The sequence below is a fragment of the Trachinotus anak genome, unplaced genomic scaffold, assembly GCF_046630095.1.
Source record: "Trachinotus anak isolate AG129_WGS33_773 ecotype Australia unplaced genomic scaffold, CSIRO_AGI_Tana_v1 ptg000025l, whole genome shotgun sequence".
NCBI lineage: Eukaryota > Metazoa > Chordata > Actinopteri > Carangiformes > Carangidae > Trachinotus > Trachinotus anak.
In genome coordinates, this window is record NW_027273876.1 from 3481399 (window position 1) to 3502629 (window position 21231).

Here is a 21231-nt window from a genome sequence, read left to right on the forward strand (position 1 = left end):
TTGTTATGGCGTCTCTGTTGAACTGCTTTTCATGTTTTCATGGTGTCGGTCCAGTTCTAATCCAGTACTGAAGGCGATGTGGCCCGAGGGTAAACTGAGCATCACTGAGGTCACCAAACGGCCGCTGACGGCTGCGACGCTCTTCAAAAACTCCATGATCTCGTTGGTGGAGAACCTGGCCTGCAAGGTGAGGAACCAGGACTGATAAAAAATGATTTGACAGAAGGAATTATGAAGTAAAAGGGATGAAGTCTGACCTCAGATGGTATTAAATAACATGTTGTGTGGTTTTTAATAATACAAAACCTTATCAGAGAACTGTGATGAAGGAAGGTTGCTGATATACTGTACGTGTTGGTTCTATTTTTACTGTTTTGTAGAAGTGTTGCTTAAAAGGAAAAGAAATGGCCTAGACTTACAACACTATGAAAAGAAGAGAAAATATTCTTCAGGCATTCAGGACAAGGAGAAGAGTTATATTGAAAGCATTTATTTAGTGTGGTATATTGGTTAAAATGTCAAGTAGTTTATCAGGGTGAAATAGTAAAAACAGGCTGTTTACGTCTGATACTCCAAATAACTACAGGCCAAGCCCGGGGGACCCTGTGAGAGCTGCAACTACCAACTATTGTCGGAATAAATCAGGTTGTTGTTTCTTTGATAAAATGGCAGAAAATGGTGAAAAATGCTTCTTACAATTTCTCAGAATCTAAAGTGTCTTCAAATTGCTTGTTCTTGCTGAACAACAGTGTAAAATCCAAATAAAATAAAAATGATTGAAAAAAAGAAAAGAAGCGATTCCTCACAGTTATGAAGCTGGAACTGGCTTTTACGATTGATTAATTGATTATTAAAACAGTTGCTGATAATTTTTCTGTAGTTTGACATTACTGTGCACAGAGCAGCTCCAGGTTGTGAATTCTCTGTGAGTAACCCAGTAGTAGTTAACTCACCGTCACCCCCTGTCGCCCTCTGTAGGAGCCCTACTACGTCCGCTGCATCAAACCCAACGACGTCAAGTCCCCTCTACTGTTCGAGCTGGAGCGCTGCCGCCATCAGGTGGAGTACCTTGGCCTGCTGGAGAACGTCAGAGTGCGGCGTGCCGGCTTCGCCTACAGACAGACGTACCCTCGCTTCCTGCAGAGGTACCCAGTGATTGTTTTTCAAAATAAATGCCTGTTATAGGGTTGATCTCACCAGAGATTCACTGTTGTATCTTGTACAACAATCCAAAACCTCAAGGATGTTAATTTTACTGTGACGGATGAAAAGCAGCAGAAAAATCCTCACGTTTGAAAAGTCAAAATCAGATCTGAAGTGATTAATTGATTAGAAAATAGTTGCTGAATAGATTAATCTCTTTAAGCTCTATTTATGAAAAAGATTTCCAGCCCAGACAGATCCAGATGCAACATCCAAGCCTGAGTCAGGATAATAAGAAACAGAGCATCCAAGGTCCGTTAAATCTTTTATAATAAAAGGTCATCAAACCATTACACAACATTGTCTCAAAGAATAAGGTAAAAACCTCTGTGCAGCATCACGGAGAAAACCATCAAATGCGGAAAAATTAATCACATATTCAATAATCCCTTTCCCACTGCTGACATCCAGACAGTTGGTTTCTTCTTCTTCTTATGCTTCTTCTGCTTCTTCTTCTTCTGCTGCTGATATATTCAGCCCTCTTTTCTTCTCCTGACACATATTCGCTCCCTGATCACAGCTTCCAATTAGCCGGCAAGGTTGTGGCTGTTCATCCATTTCATTTAAAGGTTTCTTGCCACTAATTTTGATGGTCAGGTCAAGTAGCGGAGGGGCCCATTAATTGGAATAATGAAGTCTTCGGGGAGTGATTGCGAATGACTTCAGAGAGCTGTTAATCCTTTAAAGAGACCTCCACTCTATTTTTAATGTTTAGCTTTATTGTCCAGCCTGATGCTGCAACATCCCATTTATCCAAGACGTAATAAACATCAAGTATTTTCACTCGGCTGTTGATTACTCTAATTTCCTGCTCTTCTCTATGTAATGTGTTCACAGCCCTCTCTCCTGCTCTTCATCTTTTTCTCTTTCCACCTCAACCCTCTTTCTCCTCTTCTTCATTTCTATATGCCACCTTCTTCTCCTCCTCTCTCCTCTTTCCTTTATTTTTGCACCATCCTCCTTTTCCTTTCTCCCTTATCTCAGTTTGTCTTTCCCTCTTGCTCTGTTTCATTCCTCTCCCACTTCTTTCTCCATCCTCTTCACTCCTCTATTTCTCCTTTTTTTCAGCCTATTTTCTCAGGATTAGAGTTTAACATGCTGCTGTTTGTCTACACATCTCATGTCTCTGACTGTGTTTTACTTTCATCCCACAAACTGCTTCCAGACTCAAAACAAAACAGGAAGAAGCAGCATTTAGTTATAATGGCCCTCAGAGCTGAAACAACACTGAACTACCTTTTTAAATGCGTCATATACATTTTTTTCTTCATTTTCGTCCTCCTCTCTGTCTCCTGCCTCACCCTCTGCTTTGCTTCTGCTTTCTCCCCCTTTCTCATTCCTCCTCTCATTTCCTGTTCCCTACCATCCTCCCCCTTCCTTCCGTATCTCTCTCCACTCTTGCTGAGCCACTTCAGCTCTATATTTGCTGCTTGACTGGACAAATAGTGGATCTGCCTCTGCAACAATTTACCGGCCGACGCCTCTTCTCTTAACCAAAGCAACAAATAAATGACCAGGTCTTTCTGCATAACTGCCGACATCACACAGATGCAACCACAGACCTGCAGACGGTGAAGCTTTGTAAACATGGACATTAAGAGAGATGATTAAATGTATTAATCATAGTGATATTCGGATTTTAGGACATTTTGTTTTCTAAATTAATGATTCCAAGCAAAGTCTAACAACATGTTGCTTTTACTCATATGAGAACCCGTCTCTCTAATTTAATGCATAATAGTGCAACACCATCATGTGCATTAACTATTCATTAAATTATTTTATACACAAAACTTTGCACATATTTGCAATTGATAGAGTACAGTATTCTTTATGATATAATGAAAGTGTATTTGAATTGTGGTTCAGCTTGTTGAGCCAAAATCTTTTTGGAAGTTTCTCAGTAGATGAAAAGTGAAATGAGGGAAATAGTCAGCGATGGTTGCTGCTGTTGGTTTGAATTAACAACACAAACAGATTGTGCTGTATGAAGTTAGTGAAATCTTTATATTATAGAAAATATTGGAGATTGTGACATCGCATTCTTAGATTGAAATCGAACACTGATCCTCTATAAGTGTTCACTCTTCTGTCTGTGCAGTCAGTACTTTCACAGCCACGAAAGATACAAGCCGCTCAGTCAGTACTTTCACAGCCACAATGGAAACACATCAAATCTGGAGACCACAAAATCCAAAAAAGGGAAGTTGAAACTTCCGGGGCCTGCAAATGAAAGAACCTGAGGCCACAACGAGCAACAGCGTTGTCCAGGAGGACAAACTGCAGGAGCTGATGAGAGAAAACGCTCTCCTCAGAGAGCAGCTTCTGGATTCACAACACAGGCAGCACCTGGCTAACTGTAAATTAGCAGCTGCATATAGGAGCAGCACAGAGCTGAAGAACCAGCTGGAAGAGGTACGTCACGAACTGCTCAACACCCAAAACAAAGTGGCCAGTCTTAATATCAAAGTGGACATGGCCAAGCAGAAGCTGAGGCAGCAAAACACCAGCACTGCTGCAGAAGTGAGCAGCATTTGTGCTCAAAGTCAGTGCACAAAGGTGACTCAGACCACAGAGCAGATTGTGACCGACCTCCAGGCCGGGTTCAACAACTCTGAGGACGCTGCTGGAGACCTGCGTGAGAAGGTCCAGGGTTTTGACGTACTGGATGTTGCTGTGAAAACGCAGATGAACCAAATAAATAACCTGCACAACAAATCAGCAGAGGGGTAGGCGACGCAGCTGCAGACACTGCAGGACCAGAAGGAGAAAGAAGTTCTTCAGTGTGAAATTGAGCAGCTCAAAGAACAACTCAGAGCTGCAGAGGCCGTCAGTGTAAGAAACAACACAGTGACCGTGGAGCTGGGGGCTGAGATTCGAAAAAAGAAGGCCGCTCTGGAGGAGGCACAAGTCAAAGTTGGGCAGCTCGAGGAAGATCTGCAGCAGGTGAAAGAGGAAGCTTGACAGGAGGCTACTGCTCAGCTGCAGCGTGTAAAGTCAGCAGAGGAGAAAGTGAGGATTCACATGGAGCAGTGGCAAGAGGAGAGGACTTGTCTGCAGAAGGCACTGGAGGGGCTCCAGCAATTCCTCCAGGAGAAACAGCAGGTGTGGCTGGAGAGGGAGAGCAATGTGGCCTCCAAGATGGACGACCTGGAGAGCCAAGTGAAGGAGATGATGGAAAAGAAATCCAGGAAGAAGAGAAGCTGGATGACCAGACTCTTCTGTTGCTGCAGATGAGCTGTGACTGTTGAGGGGAAGGGGCTCTCATCTCTCCCCCCTCTCCTCCTCTCCTCCTCTCTCCCTCCTCTTTTTTTTATTGTTTTTTTAATAGTTTTTTAATATGTGTGTATATGCGTGTGTGTGTGTGTGTATATATGTATGTGTGTATATATATACACACACACACACACACCTTCCCCTCTCTCTTTTTCTACCACATCCACATTGCACATACACGAGTGTGGATCATGTCGCGGGTACAATAATTGAGTGCTCGGCCTGGGAAGGAAGGCCCACCCAAGACCAGTTGATTGGCAGCTTAGCCCTTGAAGAAATAGCAAAAGAATAAGGGAAAATAAAGGGATAAAGGTGTTGTAGACTGAGCCTTGTTGAAGCAGGGCTGTGATTTGAAGGTTAGATTGTCTTTAACATCTTAGGAGAAATGATTGAATAACATGTCCTCCTCCCTGCAGCTGTGCATCAGTCAGCTGTCAAAGATACTACACGACAAGTCCTAACTGTGGGCTGTAGATGTGTGCTGTGCAGCTCCAATCAGTTTGCATCAAATCTAATCTTGGAGCTAATCACTTGCATCTCCAGCAGCTATTACAAAATAACCTCCGCACCATTAAACTGGATCCACAGTAGTTTCGTTGGTTTCCTACAGGCATCATATTTTTGTCCTCTGACCTTGATTAAAAGCAGCATTAAAACGCTTAGACTGCATTGTAATTACTAGATATGTTGATGTAAAACATTTTAACATGCTGAAAAATCACCCTGTTGTGATGCAGTAAAGTAGCAAACAGCTACCAGTCGATGACCTGCGTTAATAACTCATGTTTTATTCATACACATGCTGAAACACCTGATGATACAAGTCTGTTTACATACCAATTAGCATTAATTAGCTTGCAAGCACAGTACTCAGTACTCAATTTCTTTTAGACCAATATTGATAACACCAGCCAACATTTGTTTTTTAACTTAAACTCAGAATGTTAATCTTTCAGAAATCACACTGTGCTTTATATTTACATATAATTCAACAAGACAACTAACTATAAACAACAACACAAATAATAAAAAATATCTTTAATATAGTAAAACTCATTTTAAAAGACATTAAAAAGATAAAAACAGACTGCATACATGGAGAATCTACTGAACTATAAAAGAATTGTGTTTGTGCAGGAAAACCTGTTTTATAAACATTAAATACATTTAATGAATGTCACATTTATGCACTGTGATTTCTATTTGCTGATTGACAAACATATATAGACTGATACTGGTACATTACCTCTGATAAGCAAAAACGTCTGTTGAGGTGAAACAATTTGTTTTGTTTTTTTCTATTGATTAGTTTTCCAGAAAATTAATTTTCAGGTTTTCAGAAGTGATTAATCGTTGCAATTGGAATTTAATATCTTTGGGTTTTGGACTCAGTCAGTTGAACATAACACAGTTAAAGACATTACCTGTGACATTTCATAAACTATTGATTTAGAAAATTATTGGTGGTTGGAGCCCTAAATATGTCTACCAGTTAAAAAAACACACAACTTTAAAGCTTAACACTAAAATGTATACAGTAAAGGCAAAGTAGGTTTATTCCCACAGTATAACACATTTTGTATAAAGAGCTAAGTGAAAGAAAATCCAGTTCTATATGAAGAGACAGAAAAGGGAGTCGGGGCCGGTGTCAGTCAGATCAGGGCAGGACTTCAGCAGTGGACAGACGAGCATCCCTGAAGTCTGAAACGTCACCTCATGTTTCCCTGTCCAGAAAAAGTGCGAGCGACGCAGCAGCACTGATGTCACTGCTTCACGTCTCTCACATGTGAAAGGACCCACAAAGCTTCACTCACATATGGCACTTGCACTCGTTACAGTCATTGTGTAACAGATGAGCTCTTAAGCCTGACAGGTTAGTTTTGAGTTTGTTTGTTTGTTTTTTTTTGGGTTCACAAGCCTCTAAGTCAGAAAATATCTCTCCACAATTTGACCCATAACATTGGCACAAAAACACACACTTACATCGCTCTAAACACTCTCAGATAGTACACAAACACTTGTTGTAGCCTTGCCCTGATTCCCCAGCTGTCACATTCACCCACTGCCCTCGTAGAAACCATTGTGGAGGATGGAGGATTAGGTAATGAGTCTTTTGCATAACATGCTAAGAAGTCATCCAGCTCTGTCACTCCAGTCCCCCTCACTGATGTCTGTGGACTCAGTATGACATGACAGCGTTGCCAGTTGGTCGGCTGTGAAATGATACAGACTGCAGACTATTGACGAACGCTGCGATCTTTGGAAGCCAGAGAGAATCACCTCATAATCTTCATTATCATCCAAATTGACAGGTGAAAGTACTTCTTCAATGTTGTGAAAGGCTCTTAAAACTAGAGCTGCAGGTGATCAGTCAATTCATAGTTTAATCCATAGAAAGTTAATCAGCAACTATTTGATAAAGCCATTTTTTCATGGTTTGACATTATAATATATTGAATGTTTTGGGTGTTTGGACTGTTTATTGTCACCTTGTGGTCGAGGTTATTGTGTTGAGCCTTTTCACAGTTTTCTGATGTTTTAAAGAATAAAACATGAGAAAAAAACAGAACTGAAGAAGTCTCTTGGATGAGAGGTGAAAGTATCTGCAGCCGAGTCCAGTTACCCTTGATTCAACATTTCTTGGATAATTTATTGATAATAAAAACAAGAGTTTGTTGCAGCCTTAAATTAAACATACTGAAAATGTATAAACATATTGAATATACATAAATATAAGTTTTAAAAAATACAAAGAATATGATAAATTAAATTCATGGTCATTAAACTGTCAACTGTTTGAAAATACTTGACTGTGGTCCAGTAGCAGCGATATCCTCTCCCTCCAGTGGAGTGTTTCTCAGTCTCCAAACAACCCACTCAAATCACAAGAGCCTTATCTTTGTTGACGTGCAGATCAGCGCTGGAGGGAGTTTCAGTCCGACAGCAGCCTGAGCTGTGTCAGGACAAACTCAGCTCTGGCGACCATCCATCATGCTGAACGTAAAGTTTAAATTCATCAGTTTATGATTGAATTTGGTCTCAGTTCTGTGACTCTTCTAACAGCTTTTCACAGGCCTTTAAAAAACCATAAAGTTGATGGTTAAGAAAAAAATAAGGCCTTGAAAGCTTTTCTTCAAGGTTTCCTGCTATAGCACTGAAAAGACTCTTAAGAGTGTGATTTGACCACTTACCCCTTGTACTGGGCTGAAATAATTAATTCCTTTGTCCGTCTACTAAATGATGATATAATTTCCATGGCACCATGCCAGGAGCTAAGTCCCACACTTAGTAATTAAGATTTATACGGCACTATACAGTCTTCGATCCCCTACATTTTTTCTCCCTCTTCAGATATTATATGGCCTGAAGAAAGAAATGCATTTTTTTTCCTGGCCAAAGAAGATAAATGAATTTTAAACAAGCACACAGGACACACATAAATGATTCAATTACAGTGAATCGAAGAAGTTAATCTGAATTATCAGTTGTATAATTTCTTCATCAATGACTTTGTGATGTTCACTTTGTATTAAACAAACTTAAAAACAAGGCAAAGAGTCGACAGCCATGCTAGCAGCTCTGTGAGGCTGTACTTGGCTGAGCTAAATGCTAAGGTCAGACTGCTAAAATGCTAACATGTTGATGTTTAGCGTATATGTTTACTGAGTTCCGCATCTCAGTTTAGCGTGTTAAACTAGCATGCTAAAACATGCTAATTAGCACTAAAAACAAAGACCACCTTTTAGTTTTACCACGTCACCTTTGCTACGTTTACGCCTGGCGTCCACACAACTCTGGAGTTTTTCAAGGGCCTAAAACGCAGACTTTTGGAGACATGACCCTGCGGTTGCGTTGCGGTCTGGACAGGCAAAAACTGAGACCTTTTAAAACAGTGAAGTCAGCAGCCACAGCTGCTTCCTGACCGGTGGTGAAAGCAGCATGAATAATGAATTACAAGCATTACTGACCTTGTTGTTTTTGCTAGCAGCTGTTGTGCAGTTAAATTCTGCATTTTAAAACTACACCTGCCTTTCTCGCTGTTCCTCGCCATTTTAAATTGAAAACGTATCAGTGTGGACGTTGTCAAAGTTTCCCTGGGACATCATTAGTTCTACAGGTTTTTAATCATAAACCAAAGTATTGGACAAAAATATGAATTTTGACTTGATCATAGCGGCAGAAAATAAATTATGACCAAATAAGTTATTCGAGTTCATTCTGACTGGAATCATGAATTATTTATTTAGCCTTTAAGACGCTAAGAGTTTGCAGCTTGTTCAGTCATGATAAGAATGAACTCCATAAACAAATTGTAAGCGAGCAAAAATTAACAACAAAGTTGGTTCAAAATATATTTAGAGGCTTTTCAACAAGTTTGTTCTGTGCAGAAAGATGCTCTACTCTAACCCAGATCCTACATGATGCTCCTTCCTGCATTAATCCAGATTTTAAATGACCATTTATTTTATTTAACTTCACACTGCTGCATTTTCTCACACGACCACTTTTGTTCCTCCTGCAGATACAAGATGATCTCTGAGTTCACGTGGCCAAACCACGACTTGCCGTCGGACAAAGATGCAGTGAAGAGGCTCATGCAGGGATGTGGATTTGACCACGACGTGGCCTACGGCAAAACCAAGGTCTTCATCCGCACACCGCGTACCCTCTTCAGCCTGGAGGAGCAGAGAGCCGAAATGGTCCAAAGAATCGTCCTCTTCCTCCAGAAGGTGAGAGTCCCACTCCTTCAGGGTATCTAAAGATCCCAGTTACTGATGTTACAGCTTCAAACTAAATTACTGATACAGATCCTGTGGGAAAATAATCATTTTTGAGACTTATAAATAAATAACATAAAAGGCACATCTGTTTTGAAACCCCTTGTTGTCAGTGAGTCATTACATTTCTTAGATTTTGCCTTGGATCCAAACCAATGAACTGAATTGGTAAATATCCTTTGGTGATTATGAAAGACTCCTCATTCACAAACATCAAGCATTGTGAATACCACTGATTGCCAGTCATCAACAACTATTATCTGATGAAACAGGATTATGAGGGTGTTTCTGTGGGTTCATGGCCTGAGTCGTGTTCTCATTAGTATTCACCAGCCCTTGTTCTGGATATGAATAACTTCAGAGTAGAAATACTCTGCTTATTCAAATTTTTATATAGGTTACACAAGCGCTGAGGTATTTTTATATCTGATATAATCTTGTATTATTAGTGTTATTCTTTGTCTCTTAGGGAGACGGTTTCTGCCTCTTCTCGTCTGAGTTTTCACCCACACAGCTCTTGTGAAAGTTATGAGACGGGATGAGCTGATCTCAGATTTATAACTTCAGATGTTTGAGAGTTTTGGGCAGTAACACAGATGCCTGTATCTAATTAAAAAAAAAAAAAACACAAGTAAAATGCAGATTTGTCCTTAAATCATCATTAGGCCAAATTAGATTTTGGTTTAGTCATTAATGTGGATTTAACCGTCTCCATCTCAGCTGTGAAAATAATAGGAATATAGATAACTGGGTATTGTTTTCATACATGAAAGCACCTGATAATATGATTTATGAGTCAGCTGTGCCTACATAACCCATGTGGCCCATGTGAACGTACAGCTAGATGTAACGTTTGCCTTACATTTTTCTCCTACATATACACTTTGGGAACATTTTTGGGTTCAGTGTCTTGCTCAAGGAAACATCTCAAGAGGAGCGAACACTGTGGTTAACTCACTCAACCACTTACTCTTCACTTCATTCCCATGGTTCAGATGGGTTTGCAACCATTTTTTTGCTTGTGCTGTATCCTATGATGGATACAGCAGATACAGAAATGTATAAATAAATAAATAGAATTTTCCACGACCAAAATGTGTGCATTTTGCATTTAGTTGTGTATTTAGTAATTTCTGCATTTACTCACTCATTTGTTCACTTATGCTCCATTTACACATCACACAATATAAAATTTGAATAAATTGATTGGAATATTGGAATGAAAGTTAATAATACCAAAAAATTAATTGCCATTCAGATTTTTTTTTTTTAAGGCTTGATTTGCCTTTTATATGTAAATTAGTGCCGATTAATAAATAGGTTGTAAATCAAGAAGAATTATTCTGATTGTTTGCTATTTATTAAGCAAAAATGCCAAAAGCTCACGTATCCCAGCTTCTCAAATGTGGAGATTTTCTTCTCTGTTTTCAGTTTGTTGTCATTGTAAATCGTCTGATGAGCATTTTTTTACTGTTTTCTGGTATTTTACAAACATCAAAAAAAGGATAATAGAAATAACAATGAATAATAGTTTTAGCCCTAATATTTATCATACTGGAATTTGTGCAAATCTTGTTGCTCAGTGACCTATGTACCAGTTTTTCCTTCAGCCAGACATGTTTTAAATGAGCTGCTATGAATATTGATCACTGTGTGTCTGTCTCTGTATTCAGTGGCTGGTAAACCCATCACACATCAGTGATTGGATGGCACCTTCAGGCGAGGGTGCCAGTATCTTGGTGCGATTATGTTGCCTGCTCTGACATGTGTCGGGGCAGCGCAGAGCCGAACTTTGTGACTTTGATGGATGGAGAGATCGGTTTGTAAACGCAGGCTGCCGCTCGAGCTGGCTGTCAAATTAAGGACGCGCTATGCAAATCGCCCGGATCCTTCAAGGCAGCAGCAGCGTCAGTCTGACAACACTGTGTGGAGAAAGAGTGTGCTTCATCACTTGAAGCACATGATCCTACACCTGGGAGCCATGTGATCGACACTTATACGTTTTCCCCAACCTGTTATTACTTTAGAACCATGTGTGCAGATTCCTCCACACCATGTTGCTTTCATGTCCTTCTCAAGAGGGTATCTAAAGCTCTCGGACATGAAAGGGTTTTTTTTTTTCCAGCCAAATTGACTCCTGTAGCTGACTGATTGGTTGACCTTCGTATTGATCTGCGTGACCCTTTGTGGGCTCTTCCCACAGACGCACCAGACGGGTGTTCCTTCCACCTCTCCCTCAGGAGAATCCTCCCTGGTATCTCCCAGGATAAGCAGGCTTTGATAATGAAGGGAAAACCCAGAGGAGCAGCAGCTTTTCCACCAAAACAAACATTACAGCCCCGGCACAGGTGTCGCAGCTGGCGTATTTAATCTTGCCCTCTGTCAGTGTTAAATCCAGGTAATGCGGTATGTGCCTCTCACTCGTGCTCACTCATGCTACATGCTTGCTCACTGACACACAAAATCAAATAGTGGTGTAGCAGCAGAATTGACTCCTGTATCTATCCTGCTGTTACTCGAACAAACATCCAGCCTGAGTCTGATCCGCTGTGCCAAGCAATCCCCTTATCAGCACCTGGCACACCACTCTGCCTTATGCCAGTTGGGACCACAGTGCCAGGACTGTCGGAGCACAGACACACTTCTTGTCCCTCCGCCTGCCTCATGGATTTATAATAATACCACTTAGTTTGCCCCATTAAACAACTAGAAACTCAATCTGTGAACCGGGTTGAGTGGTGCCTCATGGTGCCTCCGCTTCTCCAAATTGGGAGAACATAGGTGTTTTTCTGTGGCTGTGCCCTTATTTTACCCCCTTTTAAATTACCATAACCTCTCCTCCTTTGAAGGCTGGAAGGGGGGAGGGGGGGGGGGGGGGGGGGGGGGGGGTGTAGCTGGGGGAAAGGGATGGGGGCTGGAGGAGGGGCTCCATTTAATCCTGCCGTTCTCTCCATCCTTCAATCATTTCTCCACCTCCTCTCGCTCACCTCATCTCTCCAGTCTTGTTGTGCCACATCCACTCAATCCACCCAGCCTCGAATTTATGACAATCAGGCCTGGGTGCATTATCAGTGATTGCTCTGCATCGTCCTGCGCGCATTTCTACCTCCAAACAGACAGACCACTTCAATCATTACCACTTTAAGAAATAGCAACGGGAAGAACGGCACAAATAAAGCACGCGGTCCCACATAAATACAGATTTTATAAATTATACATAGCCCCCCCCCCCCCCACCACCTTCCCTGTGTGTTAAAATGAATATTTCATAAATTCAAGCTCAGCCATCCACATCACAGTAACTGTCGCTGCTTGTCAGAGGAGCAACAATGACGAGGAGAGAGACTCCCCCCAGTGTATTCAGAGCTGCAGCCTTAATTGCTTTCCTAAGCTTTACATAGTCTCTGTATAACAGTAGGTTTATCAGACATGGTGAGTGATATGTCTTGGGTAGTAAGCTTTAACGGCGCAGCCACGGGGGGCTCGTCTGGGCAGGAGCTAAATGAATATGCCTGTAAAGGATAAAGAGGCACTTTTTATTATTTTGTATTGTTTCCCGGTGGGTAACTCATGTCTTGAGGCGATAAATTGTTCAGTAATAACTAAAGTCTATGTTCTGGGAGAAACTGACTTACATGAGAAGGGAGTCGTTTGTGAATAGCTGAGCAGAGCCTTCCTGTGAATAGCGCAGGGCGAGCATCGCTCCCCCTCCCTGCTCGGCTGTCCAGAGCTGATCTGTCTGCTGTCTGCCAGACCTCAGCAGAAACATGATCTCTAATCTTCTGATCCCCTCTGAACCTGCAGAGTGTTGCAGTTATCTACACAAAAAACTTCAGAGTGTGAGAGAAAGCTGCCGCCGATCAAAGGAGGGTGGTTGAACTTTTTTTATATTATTATTATGATTTTGAAGAAAGGAAACGTGCTTCTTCTGTTTTGAGGAAACTGTCTTCACTCTCTTTTGTTATATCACATGCTTTCAGTTTATAGTGAGACAAACAGCTTTTTAGTGCTTATTTTCCTTATCTAACAGCATATTATTGATTTTATTTTATTTTTTTCTCGAGGCTATATAATGGACTGACTTTGTGCTTTCTTCCAAAGCTGTAGCCTAAAAATAACCTACAGTAACACAACACCTTTACAGACCGTAACCATGGGACTTTCTCCATGGCAACTTACATTTGGCTCACAGCCAAACATAACACTTTTTTTTTGCTTTCAGATTTTGCTCTTGCTTGTCTATCTCCACACCCTCGCAAAAAAATCTTTTACTCCTACAACATTTCTCATTTTCTAGAATAACAGTTGCAATTGAAAGGACCGGGTCTTGGTCCTGCTGGTGATCAATTAACACTGACCCAACAGTCCAACACCCAAATACTCAGTTATATTCAGTTCACTAATGTATAAGGTGTAGAAATCCAACATATATTTACATTTTCAGAGCTCAGATTTTGGGAAATCCCAGATGTAAACATGATTTATGTTGTAATAAAAGAAATCTTCACAGGGCACCATTAGTTTTCTGTTGCCAGTTCTGACTGTAGATATAAGTAATTAAGTGAAACGTTCACAAAATCACGTCATTGTACCTGTATAGCATTTAAGTTAATCTATAGATATTTAGAAAAACATGCACATACATTGTTTTTAGTGTGTTTACTGTATTCAAGTTGATTTTACCCTGTGTCCTTCAAACATGTTTGACTAATGTGTGTTATTTTAAGCCCACACTGCTGACCATTGCCAATATTCTTCCAATCTATTTTACCCGCTCCCATCTAATTGATGGATGGGCCATCCAGAGCCGTTCAATTTAATCCTCACTCCTGTCCCTTCCAATGAGAGCGTATGGTTCAAGATCAGTTTGAACACATTTGTTTCACGTCATTAGTGCGCATTATCCCCGAGCTGAAAATGTAAAATGACACAACGCTGGGAGTCGTGAGTGAAGGAATGAGGCATCAGCGTCCAGCGCGGGGATGTTGACGTTACTGTTGGGTGCGTGCAGCTCACCCAAGCACTTTATTGATTTATGATAATGGCCGCCGGCCCGAGCCTCGGCCTCCATGTCTCCCTGTGACAGCCTGTGGTCGGAGCACGTTGCAGCCTCGCTAAATTGTATCACACACTCTTGGTTCCACCCCTACCCCCACCCCCATCGTGTGTATCGAGCATGTCACTGGAAAACCAGCTCTGTGTCTCCAGAGGACGTGGAAACTCGGGCGTTCAGCAGTGGATTGCAGTCAAGTGTGGCAACGGTGCCGACCGGCCTATCTGTCTTTTCATGTCAGAAACCGGTCCCCCTCTGGAGGACGGCGAGGTGAGGGGTTGTTTGCTTTTGATTGGACCCTTTTTACATTGCCAACAGCCTGCTCAGTTAATGGCTTTTTATTGGAGCTACAGTTCCACTACTCTGAGATTAAAGACATTCAGTAGCAAGTAATGGGTCCTCTGCTCTGGATCTCAACTGAAACCTTCCAGCTCTCACCAGTTGCCCTGGCACGTGTGATTTGTGAATGCTCTTTTTACCCAGTATGCATTTCAAAGCAGCCAACTCCCTCGAATAAAACCCCAGCAATCTGTCCTGCTTTGTTGCGACGAAAGATCCCCAATCTGGCTTTGATGAGCTCGTAAATCCAGGGCCCCGGAGCGTGGTGAGGGCAGGCTCCATGATGGCACAGTCTCTAAAAGGATGATCAGATGGCTTTATTGGCCAGAAGAGTGGGGGGCAGACCGTCAGGGGCCTTGTTATTGGCCTGATTTATCCACAATCCCCCGAGTGTCATCTTCATCAGCTCGCCGCCATCATCGCAGCCAGACTGCTTCGCTGTTTGAGAAGCAGAGAATGTGTTTATGGTGTGTGTTTGTAGCTGTGTGGGAGGCTGGATGGCCCCGTCATAACTCCAACCTCTCGCCTCTTTCCACCTGTCACACACCTTAATGAGGCTCCAAAGACAGAGGAGACAGTTTATTTCTGTTGGTCGTCGCTGATTCATTGTCTCTTTATGTTTGGTCTTTGTTTTTTTTTCCTCCTGCTTTGCTTCTCGCCTCCAACCCCCCCAGTCGTTTACAACGTAATCAGTGATTTGTAGCTTAGATAAACACAGTTGTTGATCTGGCATAGGCCCCTGCACAGCTCCCACTGAAAGTCAGATTTGGCCACTTTTTGCTTCCATACTTAGTAGATCTTATGAGCACATATGGGGTGTGTGTGTGTGTGTGTGTGTGTGTGTGTGTGTGTGTGTGTGTGTGTTGTGACTGTATGCATGAATCGTCGTGAGGTTTTCACAGATAAGATTTAATTCCTAAACGACATAGTTACAACGGCGACCTGATACAATTATCAGTGACTGAGAAAAACAACCTTTGAAAATAAATGAACAGTACATGTGAAAATCAATAAAATACAAATGAGTGGAAGAATTAGAGAAAAGAAATGGAAAGAAATAGAGGGAGGCAGATAAGCAGTCCAAATCTCATAACTGGAAAGGAATAAAATATGGATTAAATATGATCAGAAGCTTAAAGAAAAACAAATAGAAATGTGTTTTTAATGAAGTAAATGATCTAATGAAGATAGAAATTATCAAAATACCAAAAAAGGCTGAAAATTTCCTTTGTGAACGCAAAGGATTTTCTAGGTTTGTCTACCTTTTTATCCTGGGTTAACTTATCCAGATTCAAGTCAGATGCAACAAGCACCTATTATTTTGATTTTATGTCACGTGAAGTGGATTTATTATTGTGCACTAATGAAGACGTGGAACCTCTGCACAGCTGCTGGAGCTGGGGGAAATGCACCTCTTCACACATGCCCGTGAGCAGATCAATAACTGAAGTACTGATACCACAGACACTGAGTATTGTTTTGAGTAGTTATACTAACACCCAGAGGATCTGTCTCGTGTTGGATCAGTGCAGGAACTCTGCTGCTGCTGTGTCTGTGTGCAGAGTTCAAACCAGAAACATTTCATTATTTAACAATCATAAATGTCTCATCTTTTAACGTGCAATGAGGATCACTGGAAGAAACACAATTATAATTTGATCATAATAGAAATCATAAATCCTGACATATGGCTCTTCCCTCCATGGGTCCAAAAGTTGGGACAGTCAGACCTTAAACTTTATTTCCACTCCAATATATATTAATGTTTACCTGTAAATGAAAATTTGATGGTTAGACTTTCTTACATAACTTTACATAATTTACTTACTTTTTAAGGTTTAAATTCCAACTTACATTCACTCATAGTCAGGGGCCATTTATACAATAATGTTTGATCCAATTCCCGCTCTCAAAACTCTGCATGATTTACCGTAACACCCTGAATACACTCTGAATTTAAATCAAAGTGACTCTTAACCTTGTTCACGGTGACGACTAAATCCGCTGCGGCCGGGCCAGTAGGTGAAACCCATTCGTTCCTCCCACCGCCGTCACCCTGAGCACGTGGGAGACTCATCACCGGGGTCGATTAGCGATGAATATGTAGGTGCTCTTCTTCTCTCGCTCTCATCCATTATGTATTAGAAACAGTGCAGCACGGAGGAAACGGAGGACAAGGTCGTCAGCTGCCATTTTGCCAGAGAGGCTCTGTGTTAGAACTCACAGTAACACACGACAGCATGAGAGGAGCTATTATTGTCCCTGAATGAAGGGATGAAAGTAAAGTGATTTAACATGGCCTGTCAACTTTTCATTATCCTTTAAATTCACCATGTGAAGATGGTTTTCACTGGACAGCAACGACAGATACGACAGAACAAGCTTTGCATTACAAAGACTTGGACAAAGGATACAGCAAAAGTGTATTTGATATGGAGCCGTGTGCATTTTGATGTGCCCCTCTGTTTCTGCCTGTGATGAAAGTTAAACTCCTAATGATGCACAGAAACCAGGCCAGTAGCTTTTAGTCTGTATCAGTTTATATCCTGGGGACAGATTTCTCTTTTTAGCCTGATAGGGCTGATCTCAGCTTACTGGACATAACACATGATTACATAAACGTCAGAGCTTTAAAAATCGAAATGAAACCTTTTCTGAGAAAGACAGCATGACCAGGCTGGTCTGGTGATTAGATGGCTGACTGGTCCTCTTTCATTGATCGCAGTGTGATTCAGCTTCTTCCTCAGGCCACCCTCTTTCCAGTGCAGCAGTAATGCTATGGATAAGTCCACACTTTGATCATTCAATCATGGCTCCCCAGCGGAGGAAGCTCCACACCTCATTCCTTCAGTTTAAAAAAAAAAAAAAAAAAAAAAAAGCCTAAGCACAAACTTAAACACATATTTGCAGCTATGGTTTTGTTTTGGGATGACGTGAATTAACCTCGTGCTTCTATTTTCCACTGGAGCATGACTTATCCTCTTTCCTGCCAATTACTGCACCACCAGTCTCATCAGGTGAAAACCACCTCCTCCACAGTTTTAATATGCAAATGTCAGAAAATCCTTTTCTTTGCCGTCGGCCTCCCCCACACTTTGAGAGATTAAATATTCATGATCTCCATGATTACTGTGCATTACAGTTTGATGACATCCAGGAGCGAGCCTCCGGTGCTGTGTGCAGGACTTTACTCCTTGTGACTGCTACGTTTGTGTCACTAGGAGCTCTCTGCTACTGATTATTTAGAGTTATTCAGGTAGAGTGCAGTCAAATAAATGTGTAAATAATTGGGAGGTTGTGTGTCTGTTTGTGTAGGAGAGGGTATACAGTAAAAGGGGAGCATATGGTGGTGATTTTAGTGAGGGTGGATGAAGAGTTATGGCTCCCTGGGGCCCCACTTACATCTATTATTCATGCTTTAGAGGGTCTGATAGCCATTCAGCCTATGTTTGGTTACAGGCTCGGGGGTTCTTATTTTAGACCCCATTTTGTCTGAATCCTCACTGTTCAAACATAACAAGCACTGATGTATAACCAGTAAACATGTAAAGGGAATTCTGATAAACAGTAATAAAAAAAACCTCCTGGGAATTGAATAAAAAAAAAAAAGCTGCATGACACAGTGAAATTCACATTTATATTTTAGCTACTGCAGCAAAGCTCTGCTGTGTTTATACTGCACTGTAGCTCCTCATGATCCAGATTTAAATGCAGGGGTTGTGCCTCTTTACGGTCAGATTTTTACCACCAGTGCATAAAAGGCTAAAAATAGCCTGGGGAGTGATGGGTATTCTCCTGAATAAATCAGATCTAGATGCAGCAGTTTTAAACGTCCCATAATCCCTCCTGCATTAGTGAAGTTCCTCCTGTGCTTAAAGAGCCACTCCACTGATTTTTACACAGAATCAGTTTATAGGCGGAGGTGTCTCTCATGGGCAAACAGTGGGCGCTCATTCACTGGTGCAGCATTGTGGCTGTTGCTACTGTTGATTTCAGTCTGTTTTGGATCAGATCTAATTGTTATCTGGTCTGTTTCAGACTTGTTGTGACAGTTCTCAGCTCTTTTTCTGTGTGTTTGTTTTGTTCTGTTAAATTATTCATGTTGGGTTCAGGTAGATTTCCCGCGAATCTATTTCTTATCCAAACTTTACTTATATAATCAATGAGGACGTGATGTTGCCGTCAACAAACTTGGGCTTGGAGACACACTTTTAACTTGTGTTTCAAGGGGGTGTCTAACAAACAGATGTCCTAAACTGCATTATGGGAAATGTAGGATCCTGCGATTGTGGCCAAGTCTCTCTCCAAGAGTACCACTTATATATGGGCTTATATAGACTGAGTATGTGGATGGAGTTATGTTATAAAATTGATTTAAATTAAACTGTTGGATCACAAGAAAGTAAGCATGGCTTAGAGAGAGCGTATGAAGATGGGGGGGTGCAGAAGAAATGTAAACAAAGGTTTTGTCAGCTGAAACCCAAACAAACCTGGTACTTAGACAAATCTAAGACCTCGCCCTCATGTTCAAGAGGAGTCAGAAAAACTGACATTTTACACAAAGAGCAAATAATACATTGTTTTTATTGACTTGTTGTATTAACTTACTGCCCTTTCTCTTGGTCTTGGTGTTGTATCTATGTGCCCTGTCTTTTTATGTTTTTATGGACAGTATATTTCCTACTGCTGTGTTCCCACTGGGGACAAATAAAGTGATAAAGTGAACATGTATGTGATAGAACAGTATAAAGCATGTAACAGTCTTTTCTACAGAGGTGTTTCATTATGTCGCCTCGTGTCTGCAGGTGTGGAGGGGCACCATAGCCAGAATGCGTTACCGGCGGATGCGAGCGGCCCTCGTCATCCTTCAGGCTTACCGCCGCTACAAGGTCAAGTCGTACATCCGCGAGGTCAACCGTCGCTTCAAAAACGTGAGGTCCATGAAGGACTACGGCAGACACGTGAAGTGGCCGACGCCCCCCAAAGTCCTGCGCAAGTTTGAGGAGGCGCTCCGGAGCATCTACAGCAGGTCCTGACACAAGATGACATGATCCAGATAACAGTGCTTTACCATGAACTACTGCTGCTATTTCAGGCTGCTGAGTGGGTCTGTATTAGTGAAGGTCTGTTATAGAGCAAAACAGAGACACAGGAAGAATCTTTTTAACCTTAAATGTTTTAAAATGACTGTGTTTTAAACAAATCGCTCTCCCAAAGTGGCTGAGCTAAAAGTGGATCTCACCCCCGCTGCAGGAGACAACACATGGGCTCATGTGTTATTTTAAATCCAGATGAGTCCATTTGAAGCAGCTTACACACGTTTCCTTCTGCCTTGGGCTCACACTGCGCATTGATTTTCCTTCCTCCATCAAAGCCTCATCACTGCCTTTCATCCCGACGTCTGTTTGTTTGTTGTTTTGTCTATTTGGAACCGGGCACAGTTAGAAAATAGCCTTCCTGGTTAATGATGTTGGCTGTCACGATGTGTGAGTGAAAGTGCAGCACAGCTGGGGTGGACTGGAGTCCTGCTGCCCCCCCCGGCCCAACTATTGTGCAGCATCTTTGATGGAGAAGTCGTTTCTCCTCCACTCTTAGTTTTGTCTTGTGTGTGTTTACCTCCAGGTGGTGGGCATGGACGCTGATCAAAGGCCTGTCCCCAGAGGAGGCCCTGCAGGTGAGGGCCAAGGTGGCCAGCCTGGAGGCCCTCAAGGGCCAGAGGGCTGACTTGGGCCTACAAAGAGCTTGGGAAGGAAACTATCTGGTGAGTAGGTTGGGTGGGGGTGGAGTAATATGATAATATGATACATAGGCTCAGAAGGACAGAATGAAACTTAACAAAGCAGTAGATGTGATTTATTCATGTGTCTCTGTCCAATGTGTCTTTATTACTAAGACTAATGTTCTGAGCAAATACTGAGCAAAATACATCTGTGGCATCTAATATTGATGCCTGTCAAACATCAACAATTAGCATCATGTTTGCTCTGATTCACAATCTCCTTTACTTGTTTACAACTGTGGATTTAATACAAATTTTTTACCATTTTAGACTATTTTTTTAAGGTAAGTTCTTGAGCAACTGCAACATTTAACATTTAAGAACTTTTGCTTCTTTTGAAAAAGAGGATTATGTAGAAAAAAATTTCTGTATTTTATTCAATTTATATTAATGTGTTGAAAAGACTAATGCTTTGGTATTAGGCATTGTATCAGCATCAGTAGCTAAAAATCATTAGCGATACGCCGTCCTGTCAAATCTATATATAATACAAATAATACATTGTCATATTCAGTTCAGTAATTCTCAATAACAAATACTTTTCTGAATGATATTTCTCTTGCTTATGTGTTTATGTGGATTTTCTTCACTTCATATTTTTGTTTATTGCAAACATGACATCAGTGTGATGTTAATGAGCCAAGGGCTAAAGCCCAAAGGATAATTTTCATCTGCAGTTAAGAATTAGAAGAAACAAAGCGACAAAAAACAATACAGCACAATTGTATAAGGAGCCTAATTAAAGCTCCTCTTAAACAGAAGCATACAGGTCGCACTTTATAACAAAAGACTGCAATAATATA

The 21231-nt window shown here is 41.4% G+C and overlaps 2 protein-coding genes across 3 annotated transcripts in view; one reads left to right on the forward strand and one right to left on the reverse strand.

Moving 5' to 3' along the window:
* The window catches only part of cdk5rap3 (CDK5 regulatory subunit associated protein 3), a 288850-nt gene that overhangs the window by 232422 nt on the left and 35197 nt on the right, over positions 1–21231 (reverse strand). The window lies entirely within an intron of this gene.
* myo1d (myosin 1D) overlaps positions 1–21231 on the forward strand; it is a 114146-nt gene that overhangs the window by 52952 nt on the left and 39963 nt on the right. For both annotated transcript variants that reach the window (XM_071463075.1, XM_071463076.1), the window contains 5 exons: positions 55–187; positions 979–1145; positions 9002–9209; positions 19455–19678; positions 20272–20410. In XM_071463075.1, the coding sequence (XP_071319176.1) occupies positions 55–187; positions 979–1145; positions 9002–9209; positions 19455–19678; positions 20272–20410 (871 nt within the window). The remainder of the gene's footprint in view (positions 1–54; positions 188–978; positions 1146–9001; positions 9210–19454; positions 19679–20271; positions 20411–21231) is intronic.